This window comes from Sus scrofa, chromosome 7, assembly GCF_054392235.1.
Source record: "Sus scrofa isolate SSC_HxYL_T2T_F1_AM1 chromosome 7, Sscrofa_HxYL_maternal_Yorkshire_Landrace_v2.0, whole genome shotgun sequence".
NCBI classification, from domain to species: domain Eukaryota; kingdom Metazoa; phylum Chordata; class Mammalia; order Artiodactyla; family Suidae; genus Sus; species Sus scrofa.
Window position 1 is genome coordinate 78,375,519 of NC_139389.1, and position 13,011 is coordinate 78,388,529.

The 13,011-nt window shown below is 36.6% G+C and overlaps 1 protein-coding gene across 4 annotated transcripts in view; it reads left to right on the top strand.

Annotated features, from left to right (window-relative positions):
- PRKD1 (protein kinase D1) overlaps positions 1-13,011 on the top strand; it is a 335,903-nt gene that overhangs the window by 265,586 nt on the left and 57,306 nt on the right. For all 4 annotated transcript variants that reach the window (XM_021099185.2, XM_021099186.2, XM_084969046.1 and 1 more), the window contains 3 exons: positions 3,064-3,274; positions 3,417-3,494; positions 11,827-12,031. In XM_021099185.2, the coding sequence (XP_020954844.1) occupies positions 3,064-3,274; positions 3,417-3,494; positions 11,827-12,031 (494 nt within the window). The remainder of the gene's footprint in view (positions 1-3,063; positions 3,275-3,416; positions 3,495-11,826; positions 12,032-13,011) is intronic.

Below are 13,011 nucleotides of genomic sequence, written 5' to 3' on the forward strand. Positions count from 1 at the left end.
AAAAATGAAATTACAACTTTTCCTTTCTCAAAATAGTAACTGAATATGAGTTATTAATGAAAAATGTATCACTAATTCTAAAAGTCCTTAGAAACATTTGGTTTCCTTTCACATTTGAAAAAGATTTTTAAAGGGATGACTGGCAGGATTAAGAAGCAATGGTTCTTAAAGATTTATGTAAACAATGATATATAGGTAGATATTATAAATATAAATTTATGTTGCAGGCCAGTGACCTTACTTCACAGGATCTTAACTTTCTGTTTTATGTTTTAAATATATATGTATTAATACATAAAATATTAAATATATATATATTTAAAAGCTTTGTTTCACACTTTCTTTCTCCATTGAAGAATGGAGAAATATCTCAAGTATTTATAGAATCATCAGAAAGTGACCCAGTCTTCTGTTTTCATCTTAACTCCTAGATTTGCTTCATGACAGGGAAAAGCATGTGCAAATGTGTATATGTAAACTCCTAGAAACATAGACTACAGTTCTGCAGACAAAACTTCAGAAGGCTGCTGCACTCTCCCTTTCCCAAAGTGTGTGTCATCTGGTAAAATTAAACAACTCAGTCTCCTTTCAGCAATAAATCAATTCCTGCATGCATGCATCCTCTCTCGAGGTTTGAAAGCTTTACTTCTTCATCTTGAAATATAGGCCACGTTGAAAATGATTGATTATATTTGGAGCTGGAAGAAAAGGCAATGATAAGTATTTCTGATTGTGTTGCTAGTTGATTTTAACTTTAAAATGTCATAAATGGCTAGAGGGCTCTCTTTATTAATGCTATTAAAATCTTAAATTGCTATTATATCTTAAATGCTATTAGTCTTAATTCTTGGCACTATAAATTATGCAGTTGGTGAGTTGTTATTCTGTGCCAAGAACACATGTGGCTGTGTGAATCTCATCATTGCCTCAGTATGTGTGTAGTGCAGATGCTGAGCCACAAGGTAACAACCAATTGCTTTTCTTTAAACTCATGTGATATTTTAAAATTCCTTATGTTATCCTGCCTTGAAGATAATAACTGAAAAGACTTATCAAGAATAATTCTGGTTCCTGTAGTTTGCGGGAGGGTTTATGCGAGTGTTACCATGTTGGATGAAAAGAAAACATTCAGTTTTATCAGACTGTCTTTTGCTCCTCTAAGTGAATACACCCCATCCTGAATAGTCCTACATCAAACTGCCTAACACCACAGAAGATTAGGTCTCATACATTAAGGAAAATAACTGAAAGGTGATTTTCCAAATCTGGGAACATTTTAAATCTGCTAAGAAAGTGTGACATCAGGTCAGTTTTTATTCTGAATGTTGAAACTTTCCAGCTATCAAAAAATATCCCTTTTCATTTTAGTGTATGCTTAAAACTGGCCTATTGGGTATAGTTAAAACAGGGACTTAACCCGATGGATTTAATTATTTTTCAATTCCATTGAAGATATTTATTCAATATATTTATGATTCTGGTTTGGCAAACCTCCGACCTATCTTTAAAAGCTCCCTAGATGTCTCTACCAGACTTGAGTCCTTTGGGAGTAATTATACTTTATAGTTTTATTTTATGGAATTGAAAATATAACCATAGACATAATATCCCTAAGTACAACCTCACCTCAAATTTCTTTTTCTCGCAGTGAGTAAACCTACAAATCAAAATTTTCCCGTTTGGCAATAAATGATATTACCTTTTGGTGTAAACAGGTATCAAAGGGATGGAAATTGTATGTAAATATAATTTGTTTCTCATCCTATCAGTAATTATTCTAAATTAGATATTAACTGAGTAGGTGATAATTAAAGGGCTCTGAAAGCAGGCAAATGTAGGTTCATGTTTTGGCTCCTCTGTGTATTTAGCATTTGACCTAAAAAAATATATTTAAACTTAGGAGCTTGGTTGCCTAAACTATAGATAACAAGGCCTATCTTGTAAGGCATCTAACACAAAAATTACTGAGAATTGGAGCATAATAAGAGATATATAAATATAATAACTATTAAAAAGTAATTCATATTTTATTCTAATTATTTTTTCTGATGATTCCCAAGTACATTTCCACGATATCAGGAGATACCATAAAATTGTTCAAAACATTGAAAACACAGTTAATTTTAATTCATTTATTTTTTTTAAATCTATGTACTGAGCTGATTAAATAATTACAAAATGAGAGACAAGAGTGCAGAGATATAATTATAACCAGAATATTAATATTTGTGTGTCTCATACAAGTCGCTGTTTTTCAAATATATAAATGACAGTGTAGTTATAACCCTTTATTTTGATATGGTTAAAGAATAATTTTAGATTTTTTTTTTTTCTTTGAGGAAATCCATGGAAACTGTAGGCCCTTTTCAGATGAAGTACTATATTGTGGAGACTGGGGAAATTTACTTTTCATTTTTTATTTTCCTAAACTCCTTGTATATTCTACATGTAAAACTTTAAAAAATGTCAGTGACATAAATAGTGAGATTAAGCACCATTTTTTGGTTTGCTTTCAACTTTATATTTCTATATTAAAGCTAATGAAATTTTAAAGCTGAAAATTATTTGAAAGTCCTAGGAATCAGGTTCAAATATTCTAATCTCCAATTTTCTTCTATTCAGACTATAAAACCAAAGTAACTCAAATAAGAAGTAAAGGGGAAATAAATTCTTATTTCTCCTGCATTCTGAATGATCAAGCCACTAAATACAATAGTAAAACAGAATTCAATTAAAAAGTACATAGGAGTTCCCATTGTGATGCAGTGGAAATGAATCTGACTAATATCCATGAGGATGCAGGCTTGATCCCTGGCCTTGCTCACTGGGTTAGGGATCCTGCATTGGCATAAGCTGTGGTGCAGGTCGCAGATGTGTCTTGGATCCTGCATTGCTGTGGCTGTGGCGTAGGCTGGCAGCTGCAGCTCCTATTTTACCCCTAGCCTGGGAACCTCCATGTGCCACCCTAAAATCAAAATGAAATTAAAATTAAAATGCATAAATATATAAATCAGATAGTTTTCTTACCTCTTATTGGCCTTCATCATTTTTTCAAACATACAGCAAAAGTCACCATCCGAGTCATTCATTGGTCGAGAGAAAAGATCAAATTCCCAGTCATACATCGGACGCCCCATCCAGCTGGACAAGATCTTGCTGTCCAAAGTTAAAGTGCCGCACACATTCGTCATCCACTCCTACACTCGGCCCACCGTGTGCCAATACTGCAAGAAGCTTCTCAAGGGGCTTTTCAGGCAGGGCCTGCAATGCAAAGGTAAGGGTGACCTTGCCACCAAATATTTGTTACCAGCCCAAGTTTGATTCTCATCCATTTGAAAGAACTGTTCTTTCCACAGCATCTCTTTCTGATGCATGCTTGACTATGATTTATTTTCTTTTAAAATCATTATGATTAGATTGCAGATTCAACTGTCATAAACGCTGTGCACCAAAAGTACCCAACAACTGCCTTGGCGAAGTGACCATTAATGGAGGTAGGTAAAAGGTCAGCTGTCACTATACCTTTTTCCCTCTTAGGGTGTGTGTTAGTTAGGACTTAGTGGGATTTGTGTTCCTTTTAATTTTTTCCAATTAGATACTTGTGACCCAGCCCAAAGTAAATGATGGCCTCTGTTCTACTGTATTATAGAAAACCACCCATTATTCAGTTCTGATAAAGACCAGAGATTTTCTTGATTTTTACATGTTGAGCCACCTTATCCTACAAATACAGATTTCCAGAATTACCCCAGCTCTCTTATTTTATATACCTATCCTAGTTCATTCAGAAATGTAGAAACTGTTGAAATGCCTATAAGTTACAGCTCTCAGGCTTTTCCTCCATTCATTTTCTTCCAAGCATTGAGACAGAAATTAACTTTTCTTCCATTTCAGTCAAGGAAGGGAAGAATCACAGGAATTGACCCACCAGGAAATGGTTACCCATTTTCTATTTTTTTTAAATTTATGTTTTATTCTTATTTTGCCCAACACACTTTTTTCCCCCACTGTACAGCATGAGGACCCAGTTACACATACATGTATACGTAATTTTCTCTCCCATTCTCATGCTGCTTTGTAAGTATCTAGACATACTTCTCAGTGCTACACAGCAGGATCTCATTGTAAATCCATTCCATGATCAATAGTTTGCATCCATTGACCCCAAGATCCCAATCCCTCCCACTCCCTCCCTCTCCCCCCGGGCAACCACAAGTCTATTCTCCAAGTCAGTGATTTTCTTTTCTGTGGAAAGGTTCATTTGTGCTGTATGTTAGATACCAGATACAAGTGATATCATATGGTATTTATCTTTCTCTTTCTGACTTATTTCACTCAGTATGAGTCTCTAGTTCCATGCATGTTGCTGCAAATGGCGTTATTTTGTTCGTTTTTATGGCTGAGTAGTATCCCATTGTGTATATATACCACATCTTCCTAATCCAATCATCTGTCTATGGACATTTGGATTGTTTTCAGCTCTTGGCTATTGTGAATAGAGATGCAATGAACATGTAGTGCATGTGTCTTTTTATATGAAAGTTTTGTCCGGATATATGCTCAAGAGTGGGATTGCTGGGTCACATGGTAGTCCTATATATAGATTTCTAAGGTACCTCCATACTGTTCTCCATAGTGGCTGTAACAGCTTACATTCCCACCAACAGTGCAGGAGGATTCCCTTTTCTTCACACCCCCTCCAGCATTTTATATTTGTGGGCTTATTAATGATGGCCATTCTGACTGGTGTGAGGTGGTATCTCATGGTAGTTTTGATTTGCATTTCTCTAACAATCAGTGATGCTGAACATTTTTTTCTTGTGTGCTTGTTGGCCATCTGTACATCTTCCTTGGGGAAATGTCTGTTCAGGTCTTTTGCTCATTTTTCCAGTGGGTTGTTGGGTTTTTTGCTGTTGAGTTGTATAAGTTGTTTCTATATTCTAGAGATTAAGCCCTTGTCAGTTGCATCATTTGACACTATTTTCTCCCATTCTGTAAGTTTTCTTTTTAGTTTCCTTTACTGTGCAAAAGCTTGTCAGTTTGGTGAGGTCCCATTGGTTGATTTTTGCTTTTATTTCTGTAGCTTTGGGAGACTGACCTGAGAAAACATTTGTAAGGTTGATGTCAGAGAATGTTTTGCCTATGTTCTCTCCCAGGAGTTTGACCGTGTCTTGTCTTATGTTTAAGTCTTCCAGCCATTTTGAGTTTATCTTTGTGCATGGTGAGGGTGTGTTCTAGTTTCATGGATGTGCATGCAGCTGTCCAGGTTTCCCAGCAATTCTTGCTGAAAAGTCTGTCTTTTTCCCATTTTATGTTCTTGCCTCCTTTGTCAAAGTTTAATTGACCATAGGTGTCAGGATTTATTTCTGGGTTCTCTCTTCTGTTCCACTGGTCTGTCTGTCTGTTTTGGTACCAGGACCACACTGTGTTGATGACTGTGGCTTTGTAATAATGCCTAAAGTCTGGGAGAGTTATGCCTCCTGCTTGGTTTGTGTTCCTCAGGATTGCTTTGGCAATTCTGGGTCTTTTGTGGTTCCATTTAAATTTCTGGATTGTTTGTTCTAGTTCTGTGAAAAATGTCCTGGGTAATTTGATAGGGATTGCATTGAATCTGTAGATTGCTCTGGGTCATATGGCCATTTTTATGATATTAATTTTTCTATCCCATGAGCATGGAATATCTTTCCATTTCTTTGAATCCTCTTTAATTTCCTTGATTAATGTTTTATATTTCTTGGCATATTTGTCCTTTACCTCCTTGGTCAGGAATATTCCCAGCTATTTGATTTTTTGGGGTGCAGTTTTAAAGGGTATTGTATTTCTGTATTCCTTTTCTAATATTTCATTGCTAGTATACAGAAATGTGACTGATTTCTGAATGTTAATCTTATATCTTGCTACTTTGCTGAATTGGTGATCAGTTCAAGTAGTTTTTGGGTTGAATCCTTAGGGTTTTCTATGTAGAGTATCATGTCATATGCATACAGTGACAGTTTTATCTCTTATCTTCCTATTTGGATGCGTTTTATTTCTTTTGTTTTTCTGATTGCTGTGGCTAGGACTTCCAAAACTATGTTGAACAGCAGTCGTGAGAATGCGCATCCCTGTCTTGTTCCAGAATTTAGTGGGAAGGCTTTTAATTTTTCTCCATTGTGTATTATATTTGCTGCTGGTTTATCATAAATGGCTTTGATTATGTTAAGGAATGTTCTGTCTATACCCACTTTGGTGAGAGTTTTGATCATGAATGGAATGTGGACTTTGTCAAATGCTTTTTCTGCATCTATTGAGATGATCATGTGGTTTTTGACTTTTCTTTTGTTAATGTGGTGTATGACATTGATGATTTGCATATGCTGAACCATTCTTTTGAACCTGGATTGGATCCCACCTGGTCATGGTGTACAGTCTTTTTGATATGTTGTTGGATTCAGTTGGCTAAAATTTTGTTGAGAATTTTTGCATCTATATTCATCAACAATATTGGCTGATAGTTTTCTTTTTTGGTGGTATCTTTGTCTGGTTTTGGAATTAGGGCGCTGGTGATGTCATAGAATGTCTTTGGGAGTGTTCCTTCTTCTCCAACCTTTTGAAAAAGTTTAAGGAGGATGGGTATAAGTTCCTCTTTGTATGGTAGAATTCGGCTGTGAATCCATCTGGTCCTGGACTTTTATTTGTAGGGAATGTTTTTATGATGTATTTAATTTCATTTCTAGTGATTGATCTGTTCAGTTGATTTAGTTCTTCTTGATTCAGTTTTGGCAGGCTGTAAGTCTCTAGAAAGTTGTCCATTTCTTCCAGATTGTCGAATTTGTTGGCATATAATTGTTCATAGTATTCTCACAGGGTTTTTTGTATTTCTGTGGTATCCATTGAGATTTCTCCTTTTTCATTTCTTTTTTTTTTTTTTTTTTTTTTTATTTTCCCACTGTCCTTTTTCATTTCTTATTTTGTTTATTTGGGTTCTTTCTCTCCTCTTGTTAGTAAGTCTAACCAGAGGTTTGCCAATTTTGTTTACCTTTTCAAAGAACTAGCTTTGGTTTTATTGATTTTTTTTCTATTGTTTTTTGAATCTCTATTTTATTGATTTCCTCTCAGACCTTTATGATTTCCTTCTTTTTGCTGACTTTAGGTCTTTTTGTTCTTTTTTCTAATTCATTTAGGTGGTGGGTTAAGTTGTCAATTTGAGATTTTTCTTCTTCTTCTTTTTTTTTTTTTTTTTTTTTTTTTGGAGATCTTTGAAGTCCTGTATTGCTATGAATTTCCTTCTGAGCACTGCTTTTGCAGCATCCCATAGATTTTGGGAGGTTGTATTTTCATTATCATTTGTCTTGAGGTATTTTTTAATATCTTTCTTGATTTCCTCATTGACACATTGGTTTTTTTAGTAGCATGTTGTTTAGTCTCCATGTAGTCAGTTTTTTCTCATTTCTTTTCCTGTGGTTGATTTCTAGTCTCATGCCATTGTGGTCAGAGAAGATACTTGAAATAATTTCTATACTCTTAAATTTGTTGAAGTTAGCTTTGTGCCCCAATATGTGGTCAATTCTTGAGAATGTTCCATGCACACTTCAGAAATATGTATATTCTGATTTCTTTTGTATGTAATGTCCTGAAAATGTCAATTAAGTCTAAAGTTTCTGTTGTTTCCTTTAGGCTCTCTGCTGCTTTATTGGTTTTCTGTCTAGAGGATCTGTCCATTGATGTGAGTGGGGTGTTAAAATCTCCTACTATGATTGTATTCCCATCAATTTCTCCTTTTATGTCCGTTAATATTTGTTGTATGTATCTGGTTGCTCCTATATTTGGGGCATATATGTTGATGATTGTAGTATCCTCTTCTTGAATGGATCCTTTAACCATTAAATAGTGTACTTCTTTGTCTTTCTTTATGGCCTTCATTTTAAAGTCTATTTTGTCTGATATAAGTATTGCAACTCCTGCTTTCTTGTCTTTTCCATTGACATGAAATATCTTTTCCCACTCCATCACTTTCAATATATATGTGTGCTTTGTCCTAAGGTGAGTTTCTTATAGGCAGCAGTTTGAAGGTTTTTGCTTTTTTATCCACTCAGCCACTCTGTGTCTTTTGATTGGAGCATTCAGTCCATTGACATTTAAGGTGATAATTGATAAATGATTATTTATTGCTATTTTAAACCTCATTTTCCAGTTGATTCTATGATTCTCCATTCTTCCTTTCTTTTTTCGGTTGGATGTTCTCCAATTATTTTCTGCTTGAGTGTTTCTCTTTTCATTGTTTGCAAATGTAATGTTTGGTTTTTATTTGTGGTTGCCCTGTTTTTTAAGTATGTTAATCCCTTCCTATTATTGTGAGTTTTTGCCTGATTGTCCTGTAGGTTCAAACGCTTCACTACAATAATTAAATTTAAAAAATGAAGAAAGAAAAAAAAGAATCTATTTATTTCCTTACTTCCCTTGCCCACGTTTTATGATTTTAATGTCTTTTTTTTAATTTAATTTTATTTTAAACATCTTCATGATTAGATCTGTATGCTGGCTTATTTAAGTGACTGCTCTCTGATTGTGGTTTCCTCTATCCTAGTTCTTTCTTTCTTTCTTTCTTTCTTTTTTAATTTAGAGAAGCCCTTTCAGTATTTCTTTTAGAATGGGTTTTGTATTGCTGTATTCTTTTAGGTTTTTTTATTGTTGGAGAAATTTTTTATTTCCCCTTCTATTTTAAATGATATTCTTTCTGGATAGTGAATTCTAGGTTGCATATTTTTTCCTTTCAGTGCTTTAAATATCTCTTGCCATTCCCTTCTGGCCTGTAGAGTTTCTGTAGAGAAATCAGCTGATAGCCTTATGGGGGTTCCCTTATAAGTGACACTTTGCTTTTCTCTCGCTGCCTTTAGGATCCTCTCTTTATCATTAATTTTTGCCATTTTTATTATAATATGTCTTGGTGTGGGTCTATTTGGGTTCAACTTGTTTGGGACCCTCTGTGCTTCCTGTATCTTGAGATCAGTATCCTTTAGATTTGGAAATTTTCCAGTGATAATTTCTTCAAATATATTTTCAACCCCCTTTTCTTTTTCTTCTCCTTCTGAAATTCCTATTATGTGTAGATTGGCCTGCTTTATATTATCCATAGGTCTCTTATATTGCTTTCATGTTTTTTCATTTGGTTTTCTATCTGTTGTCCTTTTGGGTGATTTCCATTATTCTATCTTCCACATCACTAATTCTTTCCTCTGCATTATTCATTCTGGTTTTTACTGCCTTTAGCTCCGTTTGTATCTCTGCAAATGAATTTTCTAGTTTCTTGGCTTCTCCTTATATTTTCTAGTTCCTTTCTGAGGATTCTGCATTACTGTTCATATCTTCTCTTAATTCCTTCAGTATTTTCACCATCTCCTTTTGAACTCTAGGTCTGTTTCATTGTTGACTGCTTTAGGTGAGTTCTCCTGCTCCTTTAACTGGGAATGGTTTCTGAACTTCTTCATCTTGTTTGTGTTTTTCTTTTTCGTGGTGGAGGTGCACTCCCCGTGGCTGGGCAGGGCTTACCCTGGTGTCCCTGGGCTGAAGAGCTCTTCCTGAGGGCTGATGGTGCTGGGCAGCTTGCTCCACATGAGTGGGGCACTTCCTGTGTGTTAGCAGACCAGCCAGGGAAAGCCATGATGGTCAATGACTTCCCAAGGGTGGTGAGGCCAGTCCACCGGGATGGCAGGTGGCTTCTGGCCAGGCGTGCACACAGTCAGGGAGGGAGGATGCTCTGGGAAGCTCTTCTCTCTGCTAGCTGGCAGGCAAGCACACATGCTGGGACCCAAGGAGTATTCTGTGGTGGCTCGCCCCTCCTCCTCTCCCCTCCCCAGCACTGGCACCTTGTGTCTCTGGCCTGTCCAGACCTTCTCCTGGGTTCCCTCTGTTGTGGCTTTCCACTCCCCAGCCCTTAGCGTATTGCTCCCTCCACCTGCGATGCACCTTTTCCTAATTCCTCAGACTGTCTCCACACAACCAACCCCAGCCCGCTCCCAGGGACTAACCTCCAGAGCCTAGGTCTCGGTGCTCAACCCCCACCTGAGCGTCTTGGGTTTTTGGTGTCTGTGCCAATGGTCCAGATGATCTGTGCTGCTCTCACTCTGCTTTTTAGATCTCAGACCTGCTGCTGAGCTTTTCTCAGAGTCTGGAGATCCCTGCGACTTGGTTGATCTTTCCATTGGTTAGGTGACTTTACAGAGTGTAGGTTCCCTTTCTCCTTCACAGTTCCCTCTCGGGAGTGCCAGTCCAGTCCTGATTCCCCTTCTCTCTCTCTCCTCTTTTCTCTTGTTTTACCCAGTGATGTCAAGAGATTCTTGCCATTTTTGGAGGTTTAAGTTCTTCTGCCAGCATTCAGTTGTTGTTCTGTGCAAGTTGTTTTACGTGTAAATGTGTTTTTTTTGTTGTGTTTGTGGGAGAGGGTGAGCGCGTCCCCCTACTCTTCTGCCATCTTGCATCCTCTCCTCGGTTCCCCATTTCTTACACCACCCATTTACCATTCACATTATGTATGTGCTTATAAACTTATATCTTTAATAATAATAAACAGAACTTTAATTCAACCAATTAAAAACTACATATCCTTTTTTGTATTGGGGAATTTTCATTTGGGAAAAGCTGCACAAAGTAACATTGAAGGAATCCTAAGAAAAATGCTCTGTGCTAAAGGAACAGCTTACATTTTCTTCCATGGTAGTATTCCCAATGGGTTCTGATTAAAATATTTGATTTAGTGTCCCAGGCTAACTTTTCCTATAGACTGTAGATTGCTTTATACTTTCAGTCTGTTACCAGTTTTCTGATTCTCTGGAAAGAAAACTGATGATAGAAGACTAGAGAAACAGGTTGAATGTTTTTTTTGCTAAAATCCTGAAGAATAAGTGATTATCTGAGTTCTCCAACTTTCTTCTCTAGAGGAAGAAGAAGGGAAAGTTCTCTAGGAAAACATTCCCATAGTAGTTTCTGGCTTGGAGATGCATAAATTAACTGTCAAAATGGAAAACTTGGCAATCTTCCCACTTTCTGTGGCATGTGGTACTGATTCTGTTCAGGCCTAGGAAATGTCAGTGTGTACTTGATAACTAAAACTAAGGGGAAACAGTGTAGTTTTTGTTTTGTTGATCAGTTTGAAATTGCCAGAAATTACCAGAAAAATCTGGTAAAATATCCATTTTTCAATCCTAGCAGGCTAGGGTTTCTAATCAATCTATTTTCTAATTTTAAAATAAGTACTTTGCATTCCTAAGTAATTATAATTTCTACATTACCATCAATTATATAATGACAGGATTTAATATTACTTCAAATATTAAATACCTTAGGTATTTAAAAGCTGCTGTTCATGTAACCAATTTTATGTATTGGACTCCATAATTTTAAAAGTTATGGAATATCAAGAATCAGTGACCCTTATGTGAAAGTTTCCCTCATCCTCCCACATATTTATTTTTCCCACCAGGAAAGTGCTACTGAAATAAGATCAGTTTCCTCTTCACTGGTGCCTGGTATCACTTTGCTTCCTAATAACACTTTGTTTCTGTCCCACACTTGGCTTCCTTCCAAGGCTCCCCATGACTTTTCATGTTTTTAGGCTTAGGGACACAAAAAACAAACATCTACTTATAAAATTACACATTCATCCCCCATAAATTCAGATATGAATTTAATTTTATGAACTAACGTTAAAAAGCAAAGTGAAAGAAAAAATTCTCCATGTAACTTTTTTTACAGCTTCCAATTGATTTGTTTAGGATTGCCTAACTTTCTCTTAAGTCCTGGATCCAGAATTCCAGGCTTATCTTCATGTGTGCAAAACAATTTTTTTAGATTTGCTTAGCCCTGGGGCAGAGTCTGATGTAGTCATGGAAGAAGGGAGTGATGACAATGACAGTGAAAGAAACAGTGGGCTCATGGATGACATGGAAGAGGCATTGGTCCAAGATGCTGAGATGGTGATGGCAGAGTGCCAGAACGACAGTGGGGAGATGCAGGATCCAGACCTGGACCATGAGGACTCTAACAGAACCATCAGGTGAGGGTTGTACCACCAGCCTTGGTCCAACAGTGGAGCCCTAAGTAGCATTTGCTTTTTAAAGCTCTTTAATATTTTAATTTATTATAGAAGAAATTTAACTTGTGTGTTTATAGGCATACCTTGTTTTATTGCTTTTTGCTTATTGTGCTTTGCAAATTGAAGGTTTTTGGCAATGTTGGGTAGGGGATGTCTATCAGTGGCATCTTTCCAATAGCATGTGCTCATTTTGTGTCTCTGTGTCACATTTTAGTAATTCTTCAAATGTTTCAAACTTTTTCATTATTATTATATTTGTCACGGTGACCTATATTTAGTGATCTTTGAGGTTACTAATGTAATTGTTTTGAAATAATTTGTTTGCACCATGAACCACACCAGTGGTGTGGTAAACTTAATTGATAAATCCTCTGTGTGTTGTGATTGTCCCACCAACCACCCATTCCCCGGTCTCTGGTCTATGTCCATCTCCTCAAGCTTCCTTATTCCCTGGGACACAACACTATTGAAACAGGCCAGTAAATAACCCTACAATGGCTTCTAAGTGTTCAAGTGAAAGAAAGAGTCGCATGTCTCTCACTCTAAATCAAAAGCTGGAAATGATTAAGCTTAGTGAGGAAGGCATGTCAAAAGCTGAGATGGGCCAAAAGCTAGGCCTCTTGAGCCAAACAATCAGCCAGGTTGTCGCTGCAAAGTAAAAGTTCTTGATGGAATTAAAAATGATATGAAAGCAAATGATAAGAAAGCAAAACAACATCATTGCTGATGGAGAAAGTTTCAGTGGTCTTGATAGAAGGTCATACCAGCCGCATTTCCTTAAGGCAAAGCCTAATCCAGACCAAGGTCCTAATTCTTACCAGTGTTCTAAAGACTGAGAGAGGTGAAATCTTGCAGCAGTTCGAAGCTAGTAAAGATTGGTTCACAAGATTTAAGAGAACAAGCCAGTCCATAATGTAAAAGTGCAGAGGGAAGCATCGAGT